The 27565-nt window shown below is 38.0% G+C and overlaps 1 protein-coding gene across 1 annotated transcript in view; it reads right to left on the bottom strand.

Annotated features, from left to right (window-relative positions):
- Positions 1-20141: 20141 nt before the first annotated feature.
- fat2 (FAT atypical cadherin 2) overlaps positions 20142-27565 on the bottom strand; it is a 98425-nt gene continuing 91001 nt past the window's right edge. Inside the window, exons 26-29 of the mRNA XM_008420846.2 lie at positions 25554-25653; positions 25313-25461; positions 24181-24458; positions 20142-22921 (exon numbers count right to left, since the gene is read on the bottom strand). Coding sequence (XP_008419068.1) covers positions 22425-22921; positions 24181-24458; positions 25313-25461; positions 25554-25653 — 1024 coding nt within the window. The 3' untranslated portion in view covers positions 20142-22424. The remainder of the gene's footprint in view (positions 22922-24180; positions 24459-25312; positions 25462-25553; positions 25654-27565) is intronic.

Raw genomic sequence — 27565 nt, 5'->3', positions numbered from 1 at the left:
AACTTATTCCCACATATAATTATCTTGTGGACACAAAGTATAAATTATTCATCTTCTTGTACACAAAGGAGCTTCCACAGTTGGCTCCGAATTTTGTTTGCGGTACAAACTGTGGCTCATGGTTGGAAACATTCATTTGTGCCGTGGGGTGTTATGTTTGCTACAAGGTGAAATTACATTTTGAAGTCGCTCCTTCCCTTCTGTCATATCATTTTATACTCCCTATAAATACAGGAATATAACTCAAAATGCTAATGAGGACTATCTAATATCTGGACAAATCCATGTAAGATGCACAGCATGTGTAAAATGTTTGCCAAGATTTTTGGTGTTGTTTTTATTGTGTTGTAAAATAATCAATATATGAGAAAGTGGTGGCGCTCCATACTCCACAGCAGGTTTTCAGTAGCAAGAAACAGCCAGTCCCGTTAGAAAACATTATACCGCTCTTTAACCTTGGTGGAGCGACTGCGGAAGGCACAGGTTATTTTTAAGACAGTAAAAACACTGAAGTTAGTTCTGTTGAATTGCTGCAGAGGTGACACAAAGGCTGAAATCATGTTGCCACGCTGCTTCTGTTATCAAGACAGTGGAAAATTGAAGAACTAGAGCTTTTCCATTAACAATATTTACTTTTGGTACTGTTTAACATTTCCTCTCAGAGAGTGACAAAATAAAGATTGAAAGATTAAGAAAAAATGATTTTGACATAAGCTCATTCAGAAGCTGTGGAAAAGATCCATCCATCTGTCCGTACATCTTGTACAGTTTCTCTTAGAAACATTGAGCGGAACGTTTGGCATAAAAGCAAACTCCACCAGAATAAATTATTTATCAAGTATGAAGTTGATAACAGGTTATAAGTTAAAGAGGGATCAGATTTGTCTAAAGAGAGTTAATGAACTTAACATATTTTCAATCGATTCAGAGCTGGAGCATCATCATCCTCTCCTGTCCCCAGTCAAACCGATGTCCCACCTTACATCTGACACGCAGCTTTCCTGTCACACCATAAATGTTTTATTATCCACCAGCTGAAGGATCCCTCTACTCCTCCAGTGGACAGACAGACAGACATTTAACTGAGAACCAAAAAGCATCCTTATAGTTTCTGGGATACACCAAAGCATTTGCAAGCAAGTGAAGCTTTGTTTTTCATCCTTCCTGTAAAATCTACTGAAAGCTCCTCCCTATAGGAGGCCCAACCTCCTCAGCTGGTGTCTTTTCATCCAGGAAAGCAGTGACTAGTCTGCTCCTTAGTCCTCCATAATATTCCCCAATCTATCCCTAAGGCAGAGGTTCCCAAACTGTGAGGCGCGCTCCCTAGAGGGGGCGCCGTGCCATTGCAGGGGGGGCGCGGGAAGCCGTCTGGATGAAAAAAAAACAACAAAACAAAACATGAAAGCAGTATGCGCTGGGTTTTTACCTTAGAATGGCCAACTCTCTGTTATTCCTATGTCAATTTGATACAATAGGGGCTTCCACACTTCCTATATCTCGGTCCTCTGTCACTTTTATCAGCAGTTAAAACTGTTTAATCCGTTGTTAACATGTCGTAACCTGTTTTTCCGAGCCTCTTTTAAACGCAACATGAGCGCTACGACGCTCGCGCTGGGTTTACGCCTGACCTGCTGCTGCTGTGCAGAGCTACACAGGTGTGTTAGAATCATGGCAGCAAACCAGCAAAACGCAAAGAACTTTTCACAGTTTTTTCCCCAAACTAACAGACTGAGTTGAGTAAAGCTGTGGGATGCAGGTAATGTTAGCTAAAGGATGACTAGCTAGCTAATATCAATACTACACCTTAAGATTGTTAACAAGTAGCTTGTAGGCTGCTGGTGTTGTTGTCTATGTTCAGCTATGATTCATTTTGCCCCCCAAAAAGTTGATTCCCCCCACCCCTTGTTCGTTTGGAGCCGTGGCTGAGTTTAACAGGGAGTCTCTAAGAATCCACCCAACCCCTTCGCTCACACACATCATTCAACCAGACAGCTATTTGTAAGCCATAGGGAGGAGGGGGGCAGAAATAGTTTGAAAACTACTGGGGGGGGCGCAGGAGAAAAAGTTTGGGAACCACTGCACTAAGGCGAGTCTGGTCACTGTGCAGCAGAAATTCAGTCTTTTGTATTTGTGACCTAATTTTTCTTGCTATTGCCATCAGTTTATGACTTTAAGTGAAGTTTGGTGATGACCTGATACAATCGCCTTCTTCATCACAGATCTGCACAGCAGACAGCTCCAGTGCTCCTATCTTCTCCTGATCTAAAGACCCAGAGGTACTTAAACCCCTTCAGTCGAGGCAGCCACTCGTTCCCAACCTGAAGGAGGCAATCCTCCATTTTTCTTTTCAAATAATCTTTAGAAAGCATTTTTAAAGGTGCTTACATATGGATGAGAAACTAACTGGATGTTTTTTTTTTCTTTTTACCTTAATGAACAAAGTACTGCCATAATCTTTTCTTAGATATGACCTTTCTATTTTTGCCTTTTGCCCAAAATCATAAAATATCATCTTGCCTCATATCATCTGATGTTTCAAGTCAAAGGCCTTCTTGTTAATCTGCTGTATATTTTCTTCCAAGCTGTAGTTTTGGATAAAAGATGAAAACCATCATAAAAGTGACATAATCTCTTTTCCTCAACTGAAGCACAAATAGAACAGAAGTTTGGGAGCCCTATAAATATCACCACTGCATCTGGGATAAACGTGAAGGACTAAACAAGGAGATGGATCTGGATCACTGGCAAAGGTCCAATTCAAAAAGAAGGAGGAAGGTAGAAACTGGGCGTGGAAAGACGAGTCAGAGCCCAGAGAATCTGAATGATTTATTTCCACATCAAACACAACATTCACCAAGTCGCTGGATTTTTATCTAAGCAGACCAAGAGCTCTCGTCTTTCTCATCTGACATGCACTTTGTTGATGCTTGAATCGCTCAACTCTCATCTTTTAATAATGAGTTTCAGTGTGCATAAGCATCAACACACAATCACACTTTTAAACATTCAAAAAAATTGAAATGTACCAGTGTTTTATGGAGAATCTGTACCAAACTGTGACCTTTCATCCTGAAAGAAGAAGCACATTCCTACACGAGATCAGGACGCAAACACGCATACGAAAAGAGAAAGAAAGAGAAGCAGCCACAAACCAGTTATTTGGCATTAACATATTCCATCTCTCCATGCATCGTGCATAAATAACTTCATTGCATATTTCACCACACGTTCACTGTCAGCGTGTGCCTGGAGGTTTATTTAGACCCTGAGGCACTGAGGCAAAAAAACAGCACAGAGATGAATCTGTGGATGTGAAACTGATGCATGATGACCAGCAGCACTGTTTGACATGTTTAGAAAAACAGACAACAGAAAAGGTCAGGCCATTCAAATCAATTTTTATTTTTGAGGTTTGTTTTAATTAGTGTTGGGAATTTATTATCAGTAAAATCAGAAATTAATTTCATTGCAATATGTGTATATCTTGAGGGTGAGAACAATCATGTTTCATTTATTTTTCTAAAGAATCTTCAAGATAGATCAGGTAGCCTTGAGCCCTCTCACAAGCTCAGAAATCACTTTCATATCATCAATGGCAATCTTTCGAATTTTTAGAACACGCTTGCACTTCATGCAAAATTCTCCATCAACTTGCACCACTTACATCATGTAATTTCTTCAAATCTAAAGATAAAGGAGCCAGCTAGAGGTGACTGTGAGATTCGCTTCACACGCAGCATTTTTGGATGAACTTTCATGCCAGTAAGGGACAAAAATCACTTTATTGTTTCCATATAGGGAGCGTTACCAGCATATCACCTTCTATATAATACACGTACTTAACACCAGACACTTTTTATCATAATGCTACCCCATCACCTGACTCCTGACCTGAATATGGAGAAGGACTTTGCAAACTTTGCAGGGCTCAGTTGGCTCCTCATTATAAGTGATAATGCAGAATAGCTGCACAGTTGTTTTGAGCAGGCACCAAACATCCATTGAGAGGTTGTGGATTACTATCACGGGGTAAGCATATCTTGGTTCTGGATCCATTGTTTTCCATGCATTTGCATGACTTAGTTGGCCAGAATTTGAAGCAGGACCCACCATCCTGGTCAGGGAGCACTGGAGGCTCTATTGTAATAGTTCTGGTGGCACAGTTGCTTGTGGATGGCATCTTGAAACACTTTTAAACTATGCTTCATTTACTTTCTCATGCGATTCAAGAACCCCTTGTTTTCATCATGGTAAGCAGTAGGAATAGTGGATGTAAAAATAGGAATGAGAAATGCACTTTGTGTGTAATAAAAGCTCAGACTGCAGCGGTCCACACTTTGAAATAGCTCTGCTAAGTCTGAGTTCTTGATAATCATCAATGGAGAAGGTGGACTGCTGCCTCCACAGCAGGGTCCCTTCTTTGCCTCAAGCTTGGTGGATCTTGGTGTCTTGTTCTCGGGTGATGGAAGGCATGTGAAATGAAGAGAATGATTATTTCAGACATGTCTGCCTCAAAGCCCTCAAAGAAATGAAGGTATGCAAGATAATTTTATGTTTTTTTTATAAAAGATACTGACAGCTCTGAGGTGGACACGCTGCACTCGTTGAAGAGTTATTATGGCACTTTTCCCATTGCCAAACACTGACAAACAGCCCCACTGGGTTCCCAAGTGCAACTAGTGTGCAATGACTTTCCATGGCACTTAGCTGAATTTAATGCAGTAAAAATAATTTGGAACTGTTTTTTAATCCATATGGATAGATCACTTATAAAAACTGAGGCGGAGCATATGCTGTAGAAAAGCAGGATAATCAAGACAATGTGGATCCTGCAGTTTTCCTCATTTTTCTGTGAAATCATGATACCTTATCTCTGCTTCCAAGCTGCTCAAATGCACAGAATGTTGTTCTCATGATAACGATAAACACCAGCAAGCAGAAGAAGATGTGCTATAGCACACCTCATCAAACATTGTATAACATGTTACTAATTAACAAAAAAAACTATTCTAAGCATCATCACCCCACAAATGAAAAAAAAAGCAGAGAAAAACAAAATATGTATTGTTATTGGGGAGGATTTAAGCAGAGCAACAAATGTTGGTTGAACATTGAATGAACTCTGTATTGAAAAACTTTGAGTTGGTTTTGGGCATATGATGAGGAGGCCTGACTTTGGAGAAGAAGAAGAACCTCAAGGCAGACCCAGAACACACACTGTACTCCAGAATGAGCAGCAGAGCGTCACCGGGGAAACTGATGTCTCCCTTCTCCATTCACCCCACCTACTTTATCCCGGTTAAACATCAAGAGGATGTTAAAATGCAACATGTTATCTTCTGGTTTAAAAACAAAAGTTTAAATGCAAAAAATGTTTTCTCATATCATATCTGGGGGAAAAAAGAAGCTGACATGAATTTAATAAATCTAGCCACTGACATGCTCATTTATCCAGACAAGATTTGGATTCAGGTGTTCTGGTATTGAAGGGACAGGCTTGCATTGGTTTCCTCCAAGGGCACCGAAGCATATGGAGAACTAATTGCAACACTGTTATGCAGAAGCACATGGTGTAAAGCTTGGGAAATTCTTGTGATTTTCTCATTTGAATGAATGAGGCGCCACTTTTTAATCCAGTTCTCCTCACATCCAGATGGCAGTTTGGGGACAAGGAGTCAGTGTGTAATCAAGGGCCAATGAGTCATTCATTTTTCAAACCTGCTTCATCTTGTTCAGGGTCACTGCAGCCCATCAGGGAGTTGCTGGGCCCCTGGATGGGCTCCAGTCTCCTCTGACTGTCCAAGATGCTGCCAGGTGAGTGCAGAGGTGCACAGGCATGGACAACCATGCACACAAATGCTTTTGAAGAAATGCAGCTGAAATGGAAACCTTCCTGCTAACTTTGCACCCCCAAAAGCCGACAAAGAAAGTTAGAGATTAGAGGCTGGCTGCAAAGTTATGAGTTTCTTGCATTAAGCTTCTGTAAATTGGCTCACTGCATAGTCTTATTGATAGTATATTTTATTTAAGTCAGGCCAGATTGCTGCAGTAAAATCCCCTGCTGTCTCCATTGTCTTTAGTCCCATAGTGGCAGAACAATAAGTTGCATTTTTAGACCAAAATATTCTCAAATCCCAGCACAGAACGTTGACAGGTACAGAGCAGTGAAACTCTCCTTTTTCCCTGCCCTGATACTTCCCTCTTTCCTCTTGGGTCATTACTGCCCACAATCATGATTGCACTGCACTAGAATAGCTGGGTTGTTTCTAAAATCCCCAATAAAGCACCGGATTGTAGCTGTTGTTTCAAATACACTCTGGCAAACAGGTATGTGTATGCAGATCGGAGCGTATTCCCACACGGCCTCTGTGTAGCTGTGTGAATTAGATCAGTGCTCTTTGGTTCACAGCAGGGAATTCCCTGATATTCAGGAATCCGTGCAGTACAAGTATGTCTGTGTATGATTGTTTTAGAACATCTAGCAGAGAGAACACATTTGTTCTGAGACAAGCAGAGTTCAAATCTGCATATTTATGAATAGTCATGTCATAAATTATGTATCATGTGCCTAGAGAAGTGTATTATTGTCCTTTTTTTACCTTACACTGTACACATCAGACACATATTTGTATGTACTCTTCTCTAATTGAATATAAAGAAAAACCTGAATAAATGAGTATAAATTTCACAGAGTAATAAATAGTTTAAAGCATATAATTAGACGTCACATTTACCTGCTACTGCAGCTCTGTGGGCACAACAGTCATCTTGTGATTGGAGGGTTGTACTTTCAATTTCAGCTTCTCTTGTCACATGTGCCTGAGCAAAGCACTTAGCAACAAGTTGCCTACCAATCTGCACATTGGTGTGTGAATGTGACTGTAGTGTAAAGTGTTTTGAGTGGTCAAAAATGATTGGAAAAGCGATGTATGAGTTCAGTCCACTTACCTTTCTGCTGTCCAAAAAAGGACAATGTGAAACATTCTATGTCTAAAACCTCTGATTTTAAACCAAAATAACCAAAAATCTCTCAAACTACAAAACACAAATAAATCATGATTGTCCATATCCAGATTTTTTTGGCCAGAAATGTAATTTCAAGACTTTCTTTTTATATATATACTTTATTTTTGTCATTTTAGCAATTTTAGAAACATACATACATTGAAACAGTTAGACTCCCTCTAACACAAACTACAGAGCATCTACCATCAAGAGCTGTTGAGTAATGATCAACAAAAAAAGAGGTAATTACATTAATTATACAGTTGGTGTGAAGCTCCGATGTCATCCAGTATTTATAAGTGGCAAGTCTTAATGAAAAAGTCAGTCTCTCCATTGTGTGAATTTCCTCAATTATGTCCCTCCAGTCCAAACATGATGGTGGTTCCATGTCAAGCCATCTGTGAGTTATAGCTTTCTTTGCATCCGTTAATAATATTTTAATAGGAGATATCTATCTTACTTCTTCAGTTCCTGGGGTTAAATTACCCAAGAAAACCACAGTAAAATCACAGCGTAAAGTTAAGTCCATTTCAGTATTGATTTCTTTTATCACTTCAAGACACCTTTCTAACACAAAAAGATGTGCTTTAGCCACATGCTGAATGCATTTTGTTCATAGATGATTATGCAATGTTTGTAATGTCTGGATGTGTGCCTGCTTATCTGCAACATAGAAAAAATTATGAGTGTTGTAAAAGTAAACTGATAAAAGATGGTGAATTTCTCCGCTGTTCAAAACATTTTTTTTTTTTTTTTACCAAGGATTGTGAAACAACCCAAAGCTCTTCTCATCCCATGACTGTGACAGATGGTTTTAGCAGTAAGTAAACAAACTTAAACATAAAGTTGATTGGATGAGAAAATGTGTCCATTGCTAAAGGTCTCCTGTCTGCCTTACTAAATTAAACCAGTCCAGCAAGCATAAGCATACCTGTCCAGTCTCACGTTTTGACCAGAAAACTACCTTTTTTTTCTCACCCTTTCCAGCCTTGCTCCCATATTAGTGTTTTCCCATATTATTTTAGTTTCTCTCCCCCGATCTGAGAATACGGAGACACTTCCCGTATTCTCAAATCCAAAACTTGAATGGTATGCCAGCAAGATTAGGATCAACAGTTATAGCAGCAACTTACATGCCTTCTTATTGCATGTAAGTATTTTCACGTTCCTTCCAACCAGGACATGTGTAGCGTTAGCCCGAAGTGATTTTTTTTAGGCCAAGCATCAATTAGTGTCAAAACTGTTTGCATACGGCCTCACAGAGTTTAATTTGTGCCTTTCGTTGAAAACAATTCCCTGTTATTCAGAAGACAAAGTCCGATCAACAACATTTCAATAGCTACACTACTCACTTAATCACCGCATTGTTGCTATACGATAGATGAAGAAGGCTGTTTTGGTGACCCAATTGTTCTGTGATTTTCAAGTGGTCATTTAAAATCATAGCGACTGATAGGCAGGCCGGGGTCACCATAGAGTGCTTTAAACCCATGGAATGAGTGCTGGTTTGCTTTTTGCTGAATTGCTCCTCCTCACTTGTCAAATCCCAAAACAAGTCTTTATTTTATCAGCTCAAATTGTAGCCTTGCACTTTGCTTGGTTTTAGTTTATTATTGTCTTATTTAATTATGCCTAGGTTTGGTGTTTCTTATGTAAAGCCTCACTCTTTAGAGGCCTCACTCTTTAGCAATATTTAAGCAAAAATCGATTATGTATACTTGCACAGCATCATCCTCATAAAACCCACCATGCTTCATAATATTTTACAGAGCCTGGTGGGTCCCAGCCTCATCCTCAGCCTTATGCAAGGCTGGGGATTGTGGCAGCAGTCGCTCTCCACACCTACCTCCTCCAGCTCATCTGAGCAGAAGCCAAGGAAGACCCAAGCCACCAATGAAACGTGCTCTCCCTAACAAACCCAGGACTGATTTCTCTTCCTGGTGGAGGCACCCCTACATCTAAAACATTTCCTCTGGAAGGCATCCAGGCATTAGGCCTCCCCACCACATGGTGAAAGCCAGCTATAGCCACTGCCTTTTAAAGTGACGAAGAAGCATTAAACTCTTCAAGGGCCCATTTGGCCCTTAAGCTCTTTAACATTGCAGTCACATTCTTCCAGTCTTTGTTCACTGTTTATTATGACAGGTAAGGGTGCAGATTTCCCTCTCTGGATCGTTCCCCATTCTGCCTCCTGATCGTCATTCAGACTGAGAGTTTCTAAAGCTCCTCCATCTGTGGAAGGATCTAATTCCCAACCCCTTTTCAAGTTATACGGACCATATGGTGGTTTGTCTTTAATCGCAAATTAGATTGTAAACCTCACTTATTATGATATTCATTTCAGATTTTTGTTTCCCTGAAAAAAGCACGCCCATATTTTTGGAGGGCAACCTTTTTCCAGCAGTCATAACAGATCACCATTGTCCATCTAAGAAATGTTGAGTCTATGATATTTATTCACTTTTAAGCTTTATTTTGTTCCCCACAGAAAACACCTGGCTTGTCAGCTGAAAAACACACCTGTTCCTTTCCAACTTCGCCTGCCTGCTGTTTGGTTCTGAGGAACTGGTGTACAGAGGGCTTTCTTCAGGAGGTTTTCTTTGAAGACAACTCCCTGCTGTTGCTGGAAATGATGGGATGCGCCCTGAGAATGAATCTAAGGTGAGGCGGCGAGTGTGGTGCTGATAATCGAGCTGAAATGTGCTTTAATGCTCCTTGAGATTGCAGAGAGCAGCGAACATTACAAGCTATTTATGCTTAAAACTCCCTTCTCCAAGGGGAATTTCTGACTTGCTGAAAACGCAAATAAATAAATATTTTAGCCAAGCACTCTATTTTATGGGCTTAAATACAATAGATGTAATTAACATAACCATAGATAAAATTTACATTTTTAATTTTGTATTAAGAGTCCTTTGAAGTCTGGATTGCGTTGACATCAAAGGCTTGGTTTTGTCCTTTGTGATGCTCAGCCAAGCCTGTTTGATCAGTTTGGGGTTAGGTGATTCACACGGTCACTTCAGGATATCCTAACTGCTTTCAATTAAAATGATATCAATAAATTACTGTTGTGGATGTTTAGCCGTCTCAAATTAGTTTACACTCAAGCCTGCATTTCTTCTGGTTTCTGCAGCTTCATTAATAAAAACATGCATGTCTGGTAAATATTGTCTGCTGGCGTCATTTAACCCCATTTCTATACGGTAGTAGACTAGAACTGGACTAAAGTGATTTGCATACTATCAAAATCCTAATTTGTAACCAATTCTGATTACAAATATGTGAAAACATTACCTGTGTCTGTGCTGCAGTCCGATTGTTTAAAGCGATTTTAGAATTATGTGGCAGCCAAAAACATAAGAAAAGAAATAAACAGTCAGTGGTTGAATATTAATAAAAAGTGGTTCCTGTATTTAAGGATTAGTGTCTCAATTTTATGCTGTCTTATTTTCTACACAAATAAGTGGACGCTGAAGTGATTTCCATTGACAGATGAGAGATCTCAACCAGCTCTGGTCCACAATGGGCTGCCATATTTACCTTGCACACCGGGGAGCATGAAGCCTTCCAGGTCTGGGGTCTCAGTGGAGGAAACCATTATTTTCTTGTTTAGTGGAAAGGCCTGATATAATTCCTCTGTGCTGTGGGCTTCCATTGTTGTCTAGAAACTGTTTCACTTGGCAACATCTTCTTTCACAAACATAAATCCTGCTGCAGCAAACATGCAGACCAGCAGCACAGGTGGATATACCACTGAACCGATTCCCAGTTCAATTAACTTCTGCACAAAATTAAAGCTAACGCTGACTACCAGTTAAAATATTCTATAACTCTCTGTGGAAGGTCCTCTGTGAAATGGGATAAAGTGCGGTGCAAAAGTATTTATATTCCTGGAACTTTTCAAATTACTTGGCAAACTTTAATGTATTTCATTAAGATTTCATGTGATATAATAAGGTAAAGAAGCACATAATTGTTTAGGGAAGAAAAAAAAAGATATTTTAAAGTTTATGCATATGGAAATCTAAAAAAGTGTGGTGTGCATAGGTAAGTCAGGACTCTTCATTTTAATACTCCAAAATGAAATGCAATGCAAGCGACTATCGTCAGAAGTCAACAAATAAATAAAAATGTAAGCAGAGTTAGGTTATAAAACAATATGTCACAAGTCTCACAAAAGAGACACATAACTGTGAATTGTTAATTCCAGAAACTACAAGGTCAAAATTCTGCTTCCTGAAACTAACTTGTCAATTCATAGGCTCCTTCAACTTACCTTTAATGTTTATAAATAAATAAAATCATATACATTGAATATAATGAATTGCTACAAGGGTTATTTATATGTGAGCTGAATAAATGTATATTTTAAAAATAAATAAATATCCAAAGTCAAAACTTTGTGACTGATTAAAAGTTAATTAAGACAAAGTTTTATGCTGTTAATGACTTTAATAAAGTTTTTCAAAAGAAAAAACTCTTAAGAGTTTTTGGTCACTTTTTGCATGAATAAGCTCACATTAAAAAAAAAAAACCCAAAAAACGAACTCTCAGGGATGGTTATGTAGCAGAAGTGACATTGTTAACTCAACCCCCTGAACACACACACACGCACGCACGCACACATACACACACACACACACCGCACACGCATACACACACACACACACACACACACACACATACACACACACAGTGCTTGTTGTAAGTGGATAACGAGGACGATACCTGAGGTGCTGAAATAATTGAAGCTGTTTGATGTCACATCAAATACCCTTCACACACATTCACACAGTTTGACATGCACTGCAACACACTCTCATGATAACCTTTCTCTGTAATTATAACGAACATTAAAACACACACAAACCAGCAGGACCGCATCAGCCGTGCGGGATACGAATGATCTGCCTTGCTTTCCAGGGACATCCAGCAGACACAGATGTAATAAGGCCTGGCAGGGCTGCATGACAATATGTGCCTGTGTTTTCATGAAATCAGAGACTTTACAACAAGAGTGGTAGGTCTCTGTTTTAACTTACACCTTTGAACTGAGTAGCTGGGAGGCAAGTGTACATAATAGCTGCAGCTGCCTGGAATTTCATTTAAAACTCAAATGACTCGCAAATTACAGCATATTTGAATCTAAAATTCATGTAAATTGTTAAAAAATGATGAAAACGTGATTGAAAGTTGATGCAGCCAATTCTCAGTTAGAATTATAGCCAGGTTTATTTGTTGTCCCCACGGTGTCTGGCGTTTTGTTCACTGATCAACCTTCTTTTCCCCCAAACGTTCTCCAAATCTTCCTTCCAATCTTTCAAAACAAACTCTCTTCTGGTTGCAATAAATAGGGAATAAGTGCTGGAGTGTTATCAGGCCGATAACACTGTCTGCTAACCTTCACGCAGATGTTGACAGCATTACAATTGACTTTTGGAAGGGTTTGTATGAGTCCAAGAGGTTATTTAATTGTACAGATGTGAGAAAAGACTGAGTCACCAAAAACATTAAATAACTACATGGAGACAAATTAAATTGGAAATATTTCTTGAATGCAATTGAGATTTACAGCTATGAATAACCCAAAGGTACATTTCAGAAAGATACAATGTACTTGTTTGCACTGAAAAAATCCTGTAAGTTTGGCAATGTCCTAAATAACATTTACAGCTGTTAGGCATGCCTTACATATGGAAGCCCATTTCCGCCATGAAAGAAAAAATAAAAGACCAACAGGAAGTCATAATTTTGACTTTCAAAGTCATAATTATGAGATTCAAAGTCATAATTTCGAATCTCATAATTATGACTTTGAAAGTGGAAATTATGACTTCCTGTTGGTCTTTTATTTTTTCTTTCATGGCGGAAATGGGCTTCCATACTTACATTTTGAGCTGTCAGTTCATAATCATCTTGCTTTGATGAGGTTATTAGTGCAAGGCTGCAAACACTGAAAACCATTTTTCACAGGACATCCTTTAATAAACAAAGATTTAGCGATAAAAGAAAATGGATTTACTTAAGTAGGTTATGAGTGTGATATTTTTTTTACTCTGTCCAATGACTCGTAGAAGTTTTAGAAAATTTGTTCCTTTTTTAGTTATTTCTTGACAAAAGTTGGTGTTTTGCTTCAATCAAAGTGGGGTTGAAGTGGATGTCTTGAAAGGATTAACTTTATTTTAATTGGCAGATGTTTCCACAGCTGAGGTCAGAGGAGACTGAAAGTAAGAACTTTAAGTCTTCAAACTTTTTTATTATCTGACTGAATTTACAATGATTTTACTTCCTTTGTGGGAATGAAAATAATAGAACTAATGTTAGTTTTTATCTATGTGTGACTCTGTGTTTGGATCAGTGGTCTGAAAACTTGGATATTTACTATAGAATATTTGTGGTTTTATTTCTATCTTTAGGTTTTAAAACAAAAAAAAAAACATAAAAGATTTGCTTACTCAAAATACCCTTATTTACTTCATTATTTAAGGCAGTGAATTAAGGTTGCCTGCAAAAGTATTCACACCCCTTTGACTTTGTCATGTCATGTATGCTCTTTAAATACCTCAATCTTGTATCTATGTTATTAGGATTTTATGTGATAAACCAACACAAATTAGCAAATATCTGTGAACGGGAACAAACATTATGGTTTTCAGAATATTTCACAAATACCAGGAATGTTATTATAGATTTGTGCTCATCACGCCTCAGTCAGTTCCTACCACCTTTCTAGAAAGCACAACTGAAGAAAAATGCACTGCATATTGTAATAAATAACTACGTGCACAAGAATATACATGATGCCTATTTTAAGCACCTGTAATCCCCTCTGTATGTGAATCTGCTGCACACTGTACCTGACAGAAAGCGAGCGGACGCTACCAGGGGTCATGGCCAGTTCATGCCTAAGGTTCCTCTGACAGTGAAGTCAAAAAGTGAGAATATAAAAAGAAAATGACACACGTCAGTAACTACAGTACGTCTGCATGAGTAGAAGACCGTCATCCTCCCCTCTTTCACGTACGACCACACTAACCTTTAAATTATCACTCTTCATCATCTGTTGGCATTTAAACTTCAGCTGTTTTAAGGTATTTGAAATACCAGCCATGCTGTTTGTCTCTTGAATTAATCTGAATCTGAGCAGAGATATTTCTATTCTGTCTAAGAGGTAAGTCCTCAGCAAACAATTTAGCAGCAGAAACATGTAAATTTACAGCATGTAAATCAAAAGGCTTGGATAAAACAAACATCCTCAGATCTCTTAATCATGCAGATTAATATATCAATCAGAATGACCAACAACATTGCAGCTCTGCTGCTCTGACAGTGTGCATTTAGGAAAAGCCATCTTTTTTGACGTTTTACCATAAAAATGTTTCAGCAAATTGAAACTGGCTTAGCTTCTCAGTGTAGATTCTGATATTTTTTTAATATGTACAAAGGATTTAAATATCAATATAACCAGTCATTAAGAAGATTTAGAATAATTACAGAAATGAGAAACAGCAGAAGGGCTAAGGATCGATGCAGTTATCTTTTTTCTCTATTAAAATTCCCGTATAGTAACAAGCTGATGGCTCAAATTGCAAAGCAGTGATGCCAACTACACCCACTGAAGAAAAGCAGCCAAGCATCAAGTTAAGCACCTGGAAGGAATTGTTCAATTTGGAAGAAATTTGGCCAACATTCAGACCAGTGATGGGGATGTAAATTATTCGATTTGCAAAAAAGCTGAGTTTTTAGGAAAAATGACAAGAATGTGGGTTGGCATGGAGCCAGGTGCATATTGTGTAATTACCTCAGATGTGGGACGTTACAAAATGAAGCAGGGAGGCACAACGTTTGCAGGTGAACCCACTGAGTCCCACACTCTGCCACTATTTTAGGACATGTAACCACAAGACCCCAAAACCAAAATGTGAACCTTATTTAAATCCAGTGAATGTTACGTAAAGCTATGTAAAGCATTAGATGCCATCTGTCTGCTGACCTGTTTAAATGCTGTAAATGACTGACCACCACTTATTGCCTCTGTTTTTTGGATGCAAACATACAAACTCTTTGTAAATTAAATTATTTACCGCTTATTGTTAGTCCGTAAACAAGGTCCACTCCTCCTAGGTGACTTATTGTTTAACTGTCTTTTTAGTTAGATTATCTCTAAACTAAAGCAGTGAAATTGCGAAAACAGTTGCTAAATATTCTTCACATTTTACACTCATTAGTGAATTATTACATTATGTTCACATTCACAGTAAAACTAATTTGCATCCACAAGTACATTGTAATAAGTAAAACAAAAAACGAAACTCACATTGTATGAATTCATTATGCAACATATTTAGATTTTTTTTGTAGTTTAAAGATCCTGGCTTACAGCTAATGAAAACCCAAACTCATTTTCTTAGAAGATTTACATTTTTGATGGAGTTTTTTTTACAGAAATGTTGTGTTACTGTCTCAAAAGTTCATTGCTAAAGATGCTTGTTGTTTATTATGTTTTGTAAAGTCTAAAGCCAGAGAAGCCATTCACCAATACATTTTAGAGCACTTAACACTTTTCTATGCAAAACAGCTTCATGGAAATGTCCATTTCTTTATCCAGCATGACTTAGTGCCTCTTTACACTTCATTTTAATGTGACTAATTTACCAGCAGATCAATCTAATCTATATCCCCCTCAAAAAATATGTGTCTGACATATAAGACCAACGATGGAGACAAAAGAAGGCTGCCATTAAAGTAACTTTGGCTTCATTAACAGTTCAGCAGAGCCACAGGCTAATCACCTTTTAGCCATCCAGTAATTAATGCAAAATAACCTCAGAGAAAGTTTAGACTGCATGTATCAGACAGAATATGGGCTCGTTTTCAATACGCTGATATCTGAACACAAATCATTTTGCTTGGTTTTATGCAATTCTCTAATTTTCTGAGAAAAGAAAATGTTGACAGTATCAAAAAAGTTTGATACTGTTGAGACTCAAACTGAAATAAACCTGAAAAATCAGCAAGCCAACATTTTAATGTGAGGTTAAAATCGTGAAGTTGGGCATATTAAAATGTGATGCTTGATACTTTTACATGCTGTGATGTTGTTACTTAAAAAGCAATCACATAAAATTCGTTACAGGAGGACTACATTAAAGGCTGCCAGTGACCTCCTCACCACCTCTTCCTGCAATGTGAGCAAACTGCAGTGGATCCAATTCTGTTTGAATTGCACTAAAAATGAGAGCTATAATCATTGAGGAATTTCAGTGCTTTAATCTTGGACACACAGAGAGTCACTGAAACCTGCAACAGACAAGTAACCTCATGGAATTGAGGGAACTTTACAGAGATGAAGGACTTTTTCTTCCCTTCTTCGCTCCCCAGCAGTGTGGAGAAACATGCTTCTTATCAACATGGAACCTGATTCTCACAAAGTAACAAAAAGGTTGAGGATATGAAAAAAGGCTTTTTGCCTGAGGTGAGCTACTCGATTTCATTCAGACATGAATGAGAGGGAAGAAAGGGGAAGTTTAAATGTGTTCAGACTAACAGCATAGCACATGCTTTGATCATATATGGAGACACAGAGGGAAGAGAGAATGTGGCTCTATGTATTCAGAATACTGAAAGTGACCTTCGAGTACTGAGGATTTAAACCCTCATGTAGTTTTACTGACGACTGCTCAAAGTTACATAAAGTTCTCATTCACCACCTTACAGGTAATACAGGTATTATTGTAGCAAGGTGGTATAGATACAGTTTGGTTGAGCCCATACTTACTCATACTTCTAGCACATTTAGGTTGAAATAAATATTTAAATTGTACCAACTTGGAAGTGACATTAAAATTTGGAGAAATGCAGCCAAATGCTCAGACATTGAACCCAATAGAGAAACTCTGGAGGGAGATAAAAATTATTAAGGAAAGAAAAAATTTCAACCTCAACAACTTGGAGCTTCTGAGCTTTTATCAGTTTATCAGATTGATGTCCATCCATCCATCCATTTTCTTAACACCCTTGTCCCTTAGTGGGGTCGGGAGGTACTGGTGCCTATCTCCAGCTGGCGTACCGGGCGAGAGGCGGGGTCACCCTGGACAGGTCGCCAGTCTGTTGCAGGGCAACACAGAGACACACAGGACAAACAACCATGCACACACACACACTCACACCTAGGGGCAATTTAGACAGACCAATTAACCTCAGAGAACATGCAAACTCCATGCAGAAAGACCGGGACCGGGAATCGAACCCAGAACCTTCTTGCTGCAAGGCAACAGCTCTACCAACTATGCCACTGTGCAGCCAGTTTGATTGATGTAATTCCAGTAAAGAATTTTCTTTTGATTATTAGTTACAACTGCGTTTTGATATATCCCTTTTAAAATAAAATGTAACTGATATCAGAAAACAATGTTACGATGGTTTATCTTTTTATAATATGACACCTTGGTTGACTGAAAACAGTTTCAAAATTGAATAAAGATTTATACTATTAATGAAACTGTTTAACAACACTTTTAATTTAATTCCAAAACACATACTCAACCTTTTATTGTTTCCTGACTTGCAGAATCAATAAATCACTTGAGTTGAATTGTCTGGCAACACAAAGTAGGCTAAAAGATTTAGAAAAAGCAGCAAATTATGCTGTGATGTAAAGAAAAAGTTCAAAATCCGAAGTTACCAACATGAAACAGATGTAGAAAACTGTGACTTTGTGTCTTCTGTCCTAGAACAGTACAGAACCTAAAGTCCTTGTATATCAGACTAGACAGGAAATCTAACTCATTATTCTGTTAATGTTCAGGTAACTGCTTTGGTTGGACATCAGTAATGAGCCTTGACTAGGCCACTAACTGGAATGAAAAAATGAACACTAAAAAATATTATTTGTATGTTTTCTTTACGATATTGTCACGAATCGAGGGGAAATCAATTTGCAGTTTGCCAACAGCAAAGCTCTCCCTGAGTGAAAGACAGTTAGATGCAAAACCACAAGACTCAACGACAGTAATATCATTGAATCTACTGCCTGTTATGGCTTTTAATGACGTTGAAACAATCTCTTTTCACTTCCACTCACCCTAAAGTCTCTAAAGGAGAGTTTAACAGCATAGCTGGCAGAAAATTTATTGCACTATTACAAATAAAGTGCATTATAAAGGGGTTATGTTACCACTGCAGAACCTTAAAGCATAGGTTTGACTTATTTGGTGCATCAGCGTTCATATACATACTCTGCTCTTATATAGAGTTTGTGTGCAAGTAACATAACAGAATATTACTTTCAGATCAGTCTTATCCTGTCAGAAAACATTTATCCTTTTCTTTAGGAGAAAAACTTCTTTGCCACTTTGTCTTTCTGTGTTCATGGGGCAGTTTTGCACAAGCTGTGGATGAGGTATCTCCACAAATGAAGTTCTGAGTCTACACCTTCATCAGCGAGTCATCTGCTATCCTCATATTCTCTACCTGCTCAATTCCTTTCTTCAATAAACCTTTAAATTTAGTCTAAGTCATCCAAGAAATCCTCTAACACATGCCTTTGAAAACAGTGTTGGTGTACATTATTTTGACAAAGGTTGAAACTGTTGAGTTGAAATTATTACCCTGGATGCTGCTTTTTATTATCTAGAATGGGTGTAGGCAGCTTTCAGCCCAGCAAATTATATTAGATAGCATGCCTATGTTATATCTGAGTGTGTATAGTGTGAAATCCTCAATTACAGTAGTAGTTTGTAAACCACATGATGCCAATCATAGCAGAAACACAACGGCAGGAAAAATGCCATGTTGTTTCGCCGCTTCATCTCCATCCTTCTCTGACTTCACCACCCGACCGGCAGACAGCTGTGCAGGCTCACAGGTGTTTTTAAGGGTTTTCACTGTGGTTGCAGCTTTATAAAAACTGGAATCTTTATAATAAAGTGCAAGATCTCCTCAAGATCCAATCACCTGTTGAGAGCACACTGGTCAAACAGGAAGTTTCTCCTTCATGTACTGAGATCAAAGTTAAAGCGTGGAGGTGATCGAGCCTTTGCTCTCACGGCCCAGACTGTGGAACGGCTCACCTCTCATTTCAGTACGGCTCAGAGCACAAAGTCATTTAAATGTCTTTTAAAAACGCATCTTCTTCCCCTGGCTTTTAACTGATTCAATATGAGACGCTATGTAGCTCTTTGAAATCTTAACTCCTCTGTGTTTGATTTATTTTCAAAACAGTTTTATTATGTTTGATATTTTATAATTGTTGGTGTAATTTGTGAAGCACTTTGGTGAGATGCTGTTTTTAAATGGACTTAGTTTGCAGCGTTGTGGTGTTTAAATATTGTTCTTAAGATTTTTGCAGCAAATCTTCAAGTGACATTTATTAACATATTTAAGTAATGCTTAATTATTTAGTTAGTAAACACAAACTATGCCTGTGTGTGCGGTTATTATTCCCTGCAAACCTCCAGAACTCTCTTTATTTGCTGAATGTGATGAAGAGCTGCTTCAGACCATATATTTGCATAAAGTTTGCATTCTAAGTGTTGATTTTTCCCTTCCAATATGTCCAAATCAAAAACAATGTTTACATTGAATAATTAAAAGAATATGAAATGAAATAACAATTGAATGATCTTCAGTTTCACAGAAATACAAGACTAATGTGAATGTATTATTATTCCTCAGGTGAGTATTTTTTGTTGAAATTAGAAATTAACATCCACCTCCTGCAAGATTCATAAGTGATTAAATTAACCAGGGAGGAGGCACTCGGATTGCCGAATTTGTTTCTAACAAAGAAATAAATGAGCAGAAATTGTTCTTTGTTGTCTTAAGATTAATATCACAATCATGTCTGCTGGAATGGCCTTTGATGAAAAAATAAACCAGAGAGAAACTAAACCAATTAAGACTCCAAGCTATATTTGCTTTTGGTCAGCATTAATAAATTCATGGATGACTTTTAATCTAGTTCCAGAGCCGACATATTGTTGTTGGCTAAGTTTGTGGCGAGTACTGATATTTAGCTTGAAAGACTTACATTTTAGACTGGCTTTGTTTTGCTCTGTTTTAAGTATTGGAGCATAGTTTCAAAAAATTCTTCCTAACTTCCATTTTGTGGGATTAAAAACAACTTGAAGTTGATATCGTAGTTTCTAGAAGTTGTCTTTTTATTCACCTTTGGAAACAAAAAAGAAGTAAAGCACATTTTAATAAAATCTCTCACAGAGAAATAACAGAAACATGGGGATGCCCACATTAATACAAAAATAAACTTTGTAAATGAATTAAAAAAGAACACATGTAACACACATTCAAGCAATTTGCTTCCTGCATAACAACACAAAATTTGTATTAAATGTACACGTCAATAGTTGCTTAGTTAGTTGCTCTTGACTGAATTTATTCAACTAAACTACCAGTGAAAAATAGGATGCACATCATCCAGTGTGACCATGTGAACAGGACTGGAAATTCATGTGGTAGAAAACCGACTGTTAGAGGAGAAGAGAATAATGATTCAAAATTTGGTACCTGAAATGTGCATAAATGAGTGTTTTGGCTCTGTAACAAGATCAAGTTCTTCCTTGTGTTTAAAATTCATAGCAATGTCTATAGCGACGTCTATAACAGCAAGTTAGAAGCCTGTAGAATTTTATTCAGCTGTTCAATACAATAAAAGTCAGTTAATTTTAACACATGCATTTTGATTAGCCTAACATTTTACAAAGAAGAAATTACCCAAGAATCCATCAGATTACCCTTGTTGAATCCTACATTTGGAAACAAAGTGAAATTCCAGTTAAAGCTCAGAAACATTGATGGGATATCATCAGTTATTGTGCACAGATTTGATAGAATCAGCTCTAAGATTAAATATTCATTAACTTGAATATCTTCCTCTTTTATGTGCGTATTTTCTTAAAACTTACTGCCTACTTGTATGTTATGCAAGAAGCTTTCCTTTGTGAATAAACAATAGAAGTTAGCTGTGTGTATTTATTACACTTCATGAAGAGAGTTCTTCAGAATAACAGCAGAAGTGGGCAGACAATAACTGTGAGTCATTTACAATAGAGCAGTTTTTAGCTAAGGGGAGCATTTTATTTTTTCAGTCACTGAAATGACTTCAAATTTGTCTCTTTTGAAATGGCTATAACTTTTTAAAAATATGTAAACGTTTTTAACGGTAGGTTGGAGGTTTTATTTTAGAACAATCAGTTCATGTTATTGCAATTTGGATGAAATATTAAATGTTGCAATAAAAAAAAATGAAAAACTGAAAAATTAAAAGTTTGCTGCTAGTAACATTAACTTTACATGTCTACTTAAAAAATGTGCTGTATGCAGCAAAAGTAGTTTTTGACCGAAACAGGAATTTCATTAATCAGAGTGTTGTATTTTCCAACATTAAAAATGGCTGACCAGCCATTTCTTTGCTGCTGCAAAACTTCCACATTAAGCGTTCCCGTAACATCCAGGGTAGAAACATTGCTGAGCAGTGGGTAATCCAAAACTTTGAACCGAAATCTCATTAAAATCCAGGAGGAAATGTTCAGACACTAAAGCTACCGAATCGTCCCGACAGTGGAACACATTTAGAAATACGACATCACAAATAACATCACCAAATCACTCGTTTAAATGAGGATCCAGCCCCCATCGGAAGGATGTGAACAATATATGAGAAAACAAACACTGAAATGCTCATCCTGCATTTCAAGTTCTGAATGTCTTATTTAACACATTTAAAGTTGTTTTATTTGTATCCCTGCGATTTGGGAAATGACCAGAAGCATAAATTCACCTATGATTAAAGTATCACATGATTTACTTGTTCAGTGCAGGACAGGGAGCAGGCATTAACGAATCAGTTTTGTACAGAGTGGCTGTCGTATCACAGATGTGATGAAATGCTTGATATTTAGCGACATATCATTTTCAAACAGTCTTTTCTGTTGAGGCAGAGTCTCTCCTGCTGGTTAAAAAACAGTGGTACTTTATCTCCTTTTTATTTCCAAAGAGTGCAGGATCAAGTCAGCAACACTGTTCATATTTTCTAGGGATGGCGCTCAGCAGTTTTTCTTGAGTTAAAAGATGAACTTCTGCTGAACTACTTCCAAAGAGGTAATTGAGCAGCTTTGGACTACCTCAATCTAGTCTGACATGGGAAGACAACATTGTCTGTTGAAGTCAAATGAATCAGAGACGTCTGAACTGACATTTGCAATCTTTCTTTGATGTCCATCAGGGTGGAAAGAAAAGGAGATTGGATTGAGGAATCAGAGCTCAGCTGCAGTGGACCCCCAACCAAGATGTGTACTTGTACACAAAGCTGCCTTAAAGTGGAAGTGTGATGGTAGTTCATGTATGAAGCAACATAATCTTCAGGAATGATAGAGATCTCTGCGTGAAATGATAGATTTTTCCTAAAACATGACTTCTTCACAGCTTCCATAATCACTCTCCACCATACTCAACCCATCATAGCCGCGGTGGTTTTGCCCCGTGGGTCGTGTTTGAGGCTGGGCGGGGTTCGGGCCCGGCGGCGGGCTGGACTGTTCAGCGTAGGATGGCATAGCCACACTTAAGCGCATGCTGAGTCTTTTATAGCCCGAAGAGACGTTGTCGAGGCTCCGCGTGTGCTGGGTGGGATAGTAGCTGATGGCAGTGTACTCGTTCGGGCACTGGGAGCTGGGAAGAGGAAGACCGTCTGGACCCAAAAAGTCATCCAAGTTCTGATTGCTGTAACACGGAGGCAGCGGTGCCCGACGATCACAGCGATCCAGTGGGAATGGGAAGCCCCCAAAACGGGAATTTCTTCGAGAGTCCACAGTAGAGGTGGAGTAGGTGTCCTCCACAATGTCAAACTGGGGGAACTCCCGGACTGTTGGCCGTCCGTAATAGTCCGGGTCTGCTGGGTAGACTGGAGACAAGAAGGAAAACGTCACAATTTGTCTCAAAACAATCAAATACTATTTGAAACACTTTTTAAATTTATTTTGCTTCTAGTTTCACATTCTTACTCCAAAATGAACAAAGAGATGTAGAAAGACATTATCGTTTGAAGCACTCCATAAATTAAAAGCTTATACACTTTGAATTATCACTTACTATCATTAATAGATTCGTACTATAAAACGGCTTGTATCATTGCATGTGGTCCACATAGGTTTGACAAAATCGGGGCTGTGAAAATACGCATGTTAAATTGTTCAAGCACAGTTCCTACGATTGGCTTTGACAGGCAGAACCGGGAGAGGGAATGTGTCTAAAGAGGACTCAGCATGAAGTCCCCACGTTTTACCTAAAGGCAGGCTGAACAAAAAAACCTTCTAAGAAAAGCACCTGGAGAATCCTTCTCATCTTCCTTCAACATTATTACAATTCAGCTGGAAACCTCAGCATAGACACCTTCAGCTTTTTATATGAATTTCTGTCTTTTTTGATGTGGACAGGCTTTACAGAAGTCACTGCAGGCCAAGTCCGTCACCAGGAGCAACATAGTTTGGGATAAAGAAAAGTTTCAGCGCGCTCCTCCAGAATATACTGCCAACAGCACAAGTTTGAAATTGTCTTTTTTTAAACAAGAAAAGGGAGAGCTGAGCTTTAGTTATTTCCATTAAATAACCTCTTGTAACATACGGCGATATTTTCCTCAAATTGAAAACACTGGCTTGTTTTTTTTTTTTACCTCAACACATTGAAAAATAGCGATCCTGACTGACCAGCTCAAAGCTCTCAAACCTCTGCAGGTCTGATGCGATTTAGATTTTCAAATGATATTTTTGATTTTGAAGGATTGTGGATTGAATTCAAAATGCTTAAGATAATTCAATTCTACTTTGCGTAAGAACTAAAAGTAACAAAATCTTGGTTTTAAGAGAATAATTTAATCTCTTCTTCATTAAATAAATTAAACCATTTTTGTTTACATGATTACCATGAAGCATTTAGCAAAAGAAAAATGGTTAATCGTATAAGTTAATGAACTCTAATACTATACTGATCACATTGAGTAAACCCACCATTTTATTTTATTGTGCCATGATTTCTTCTATTTATTTACAGATTTTTGTTCCCTGACTGAATTTGCTCCAGATAACTAAAGTTAAAACGTGATTTGTTGCCCTGTCATCCAAGCCTGCTGAGCTGCAGGAATGTTTAAAACAAACTGCTGCACACCTTCGTAGTCCATGTCCCAGTGGCCCTTCCTGATGGAGTCATTGTCGGAGCTTGACGGCGGCCTGACAGGAAGGTTGGGGGCCACGCTACACACCACCGGCCGCTGCGCCTTTGGGGATCCGCCTCCTGCTGAACCAATTTGGCTGCGGGGCCTCAGGGATCTGAATGGTGTGTGGTTGTCCAGGTTGTTGGTGGCGTTGACCAGGGAGCTCATCTCGGTGGAGTTGACGTCTTGGCATTCTGCCTTCAGGCTCTTAGCCAGACTGGGCTGGAAGTACCTGTTGGGATGAACAAAGGTGGTTTTAGTTTGACACTGTTAGCAAGTAGTTCTGTGTTGATGATTAAACACGTATTTGTTTGACGCTGGTCAATTATTCACTTGATGAACTTTTTATGATTTAGTTTCTCTTTGCTTGGAAAAAAAGGAACATCCCTCTCCTAAAAGTTCAGTAATGTGAATCAAAAAGTGAAACTCTTACACTGTGATGTATTTCCAACATTTCAGTTTACATCTAACGGAAATCAAAAATTCATTTTCTCAAATAATTACTATAAAGTATTTTAATTTAATTTAATTGGGTTGCTTTGCCAGGAGTTGGCAGGGAATCAGCTTGTGGCACCACTTCCCCAAAGCACTTGAATAGGTTTTTTATAACAACCATATCACGGATTTGCTTCTTTTTATGCCCATCTTTTTTCCTTCCACTAAACATTCCATAAATGTGCTCGGATATAAAGGTCTATCAGTATCCACATGGTTATTTAGCAATAGCCTTTTGTAGATTATGTTCCAAATGAAGTTGTCAATAATGTCTACTGGACAATGTCAGGTTTGCAGTTTTCTCCATAATTATTTATCCCATAACATAAACTTCCTGGTAACAATCATAAGTAAAATTTGTATTTACTTTCAGAAAAACTGAATTTTGGAATCCACTATGAGACATAATAATCAAAAGTGACGAAAAAAACCACATCTGGGATATATCACAGTGCAATGAATCAGTTTAACTTTCACTTTAACTTTGAATTACTGAAACAACTTTCTGATTAAATTTATATTAAATTATTTAAGCATGTGTAATATGAAATAAATCCACACCTTTTTAAGAAAAAAAAAGATAATTCTCACCCATTTGAGTCCTGAACACAAACAGGTTTTCTCTTTTTCTTCTGAACATAACGTCTTCTGACGCAAACAAAGACTCCAACCAGGAAGACTATTCCCAGCACAACGGCACAGATCTGTATGATTTCCAAATAGCCAATCTCTTGAGATACCTGACACAGGATGGGAGAGGAGGAGTCAGACTTACAGAGGAGGAGAAATTACAATAATTGGTACCAAAGTGTAAAGTTTCCATAAAACTGACCACTGGCAGCGGGGCACAGTAGATCAAACCATCGGTGACTTTACAGTCATAAGCTCCAGGACAGGAATTAGGCTGGCAGACCTCAACCTCGTTGTGGCATCTAAACCATGAGGAGAAGATAGATTCAGTAAAAAGCAGAGAGAGGAATACAAGCTTATACGAGACTGGAGAATTTTACTGTACTTGTTCTACATAGTGGAATAAAAGGGCTTCTGAACTTTTTTAGGGTCAGTTGTATTCAATTTAAGCATTTAAATTTACCACAGATTAGAAGACTGAAACAATGCTGAAAGACATTATGATTTATGCATCACCTAAACACACAAATCCTTAAATAGTCCTCACAGTTTGACTCTCCATGACATTCAGTTAGAGACATTAGGACAAACTCAAGTTTACTTTCTTGCTAAGTAGGGTATTTATAGCAGAAATTTGAATCACATCAACATTAAGTTTTTTCTTTTTTCTTTTAGAATATGAACATAATAATATATCTAACGCTGTTCTATTTTTTTTTACTATTGTGAAGTATAGTTAAAAACGTAGGAGGCAAGTTAATGGACCAAGAATTATTTTAATTTGTTAGTTTGCTAATAAGAAATAGCCCAAAGGCTGTTTTTAAATAAGGAATTATTTATTTAGAATTAAACACTTAAAAAAATCCCTTGGTAGTAACACTCTTGTATTTTGCTAGATTTCTGGCCAAAAACCAAGTCTTTTCTCTGTAAACTGTTCAAATATTTTAATTAAATCCAACAGCCAGGGGCCAGTGTGGCTCTGAAGAAGAATGCTAAAGCAGAGAGCAGCAGAAAGACTGGCACCTTGGCCAGGGAGTAAAGGTTATCCTTGGCTAATGACACTAAAAGCTTTACTGCAGCCCTTCATCTTCCTGGTCCAGGAAAGAAATACACCCCAAGGACTGTCAGCACTCTGACTGCTGAGTGTTACCGCCTTACTACATAAACCTATCATTTTATTTTGCATAAAACAGCCTGGTGCTTGGTTTAACACACACATTTCCCAGATACAAAATTTACTTGATGTGATGCACTAAACTGTTTCTAAGAAACTCTTTAATTAAAAAAAAAACATTTATTCAGTTTATCTGCAGAGAATTTGGTTTGTAAATGGGGTTTTTGACATAGTTAAAATCTAGGATTTTTGACCCTTCTGCTGTCATCTGCTGTCTGTAATTTATCTTCATGTGCAGCTGTGCACTTAACTGAGTGACCTTTATTATGACATGTACCGAGTTTGATAAAAACATCAGTCACAAAAAAACCCTCCCAATTACAACCCACAGTCATTTTTAACTCGTTCAGTGGAAACGTTACCTGCAACGTGGATTGCTCTCAATAACCGTGAGGAGCAAAGCAATTCCACAGACAGACTTAATGAAAGAAAGAATATGCAAATGCGTCAGTAATTTTGCTTGACGTCTGCTGGTGATGTGAAAGGAATGCAAGTATCTAGTGATGAGTGGATGCTGTTTGTGTGTTCATCAAAATTTGGAAGTTCGATTGAATACACATAAAAATTCAAGGCCGTGTGCGTCGTTTCTTGAAATACAAACTTTGAAGCTGTTCTTGTGGGCTTTTTTCCATTTCATTATTTTCTTGGCCTTGCTGGACCCAGGCGATTACCTCCGAGTATGTAATTACAATTTTGTGTGTGAATGCTCTCTGACCACAATTCATCTGGGAGTGATGGGATTGGTGGTAATTGGTTTTATTATTTCAGCTCCTCTTGTTTATTTGTTGAGTTGCAAATATTCGTAATATGTTTTACAAAGGGTAGATTAAAGCAAGGTCTCTTCTTGGTGTGTTTTAATCTTAATCTCCTCCCGAGAGGTTGCAAACATAATCATGTCTTAATGATGATTAGTGGGGATTGACTGATTGGCTTTTACTCTAAAACATCTTCCAGCCCTTATGTAAAATCAAAACAGTACAAATAAGCAATATTTTCAAATATCCATCCATTTTCTTGCACCCTTGTCCCTTAATGGGGTC

The sequence above is a fragment of the Poecilia reticulata genome, linkage group LG10 (assembly GCF_000633615.1).
Source record: "Poecilia reticulata strain Guanapo linkage group LG10, Guppy_female_1.0+MT, whole genome shotgun sequence".
NCBI classification, from domain to species: domain Eukaryota; kingdom Metazoa; phylum Chordata; class Actinopteri; order Cyprinodontiformes; family Poeciliidae; genus Poecilia; species Poecilia reticulata.
Note: the sequence above shows the minus strand (reverse complement) of the source record. Positions and strands in the feature narration are given on the sequence as shown.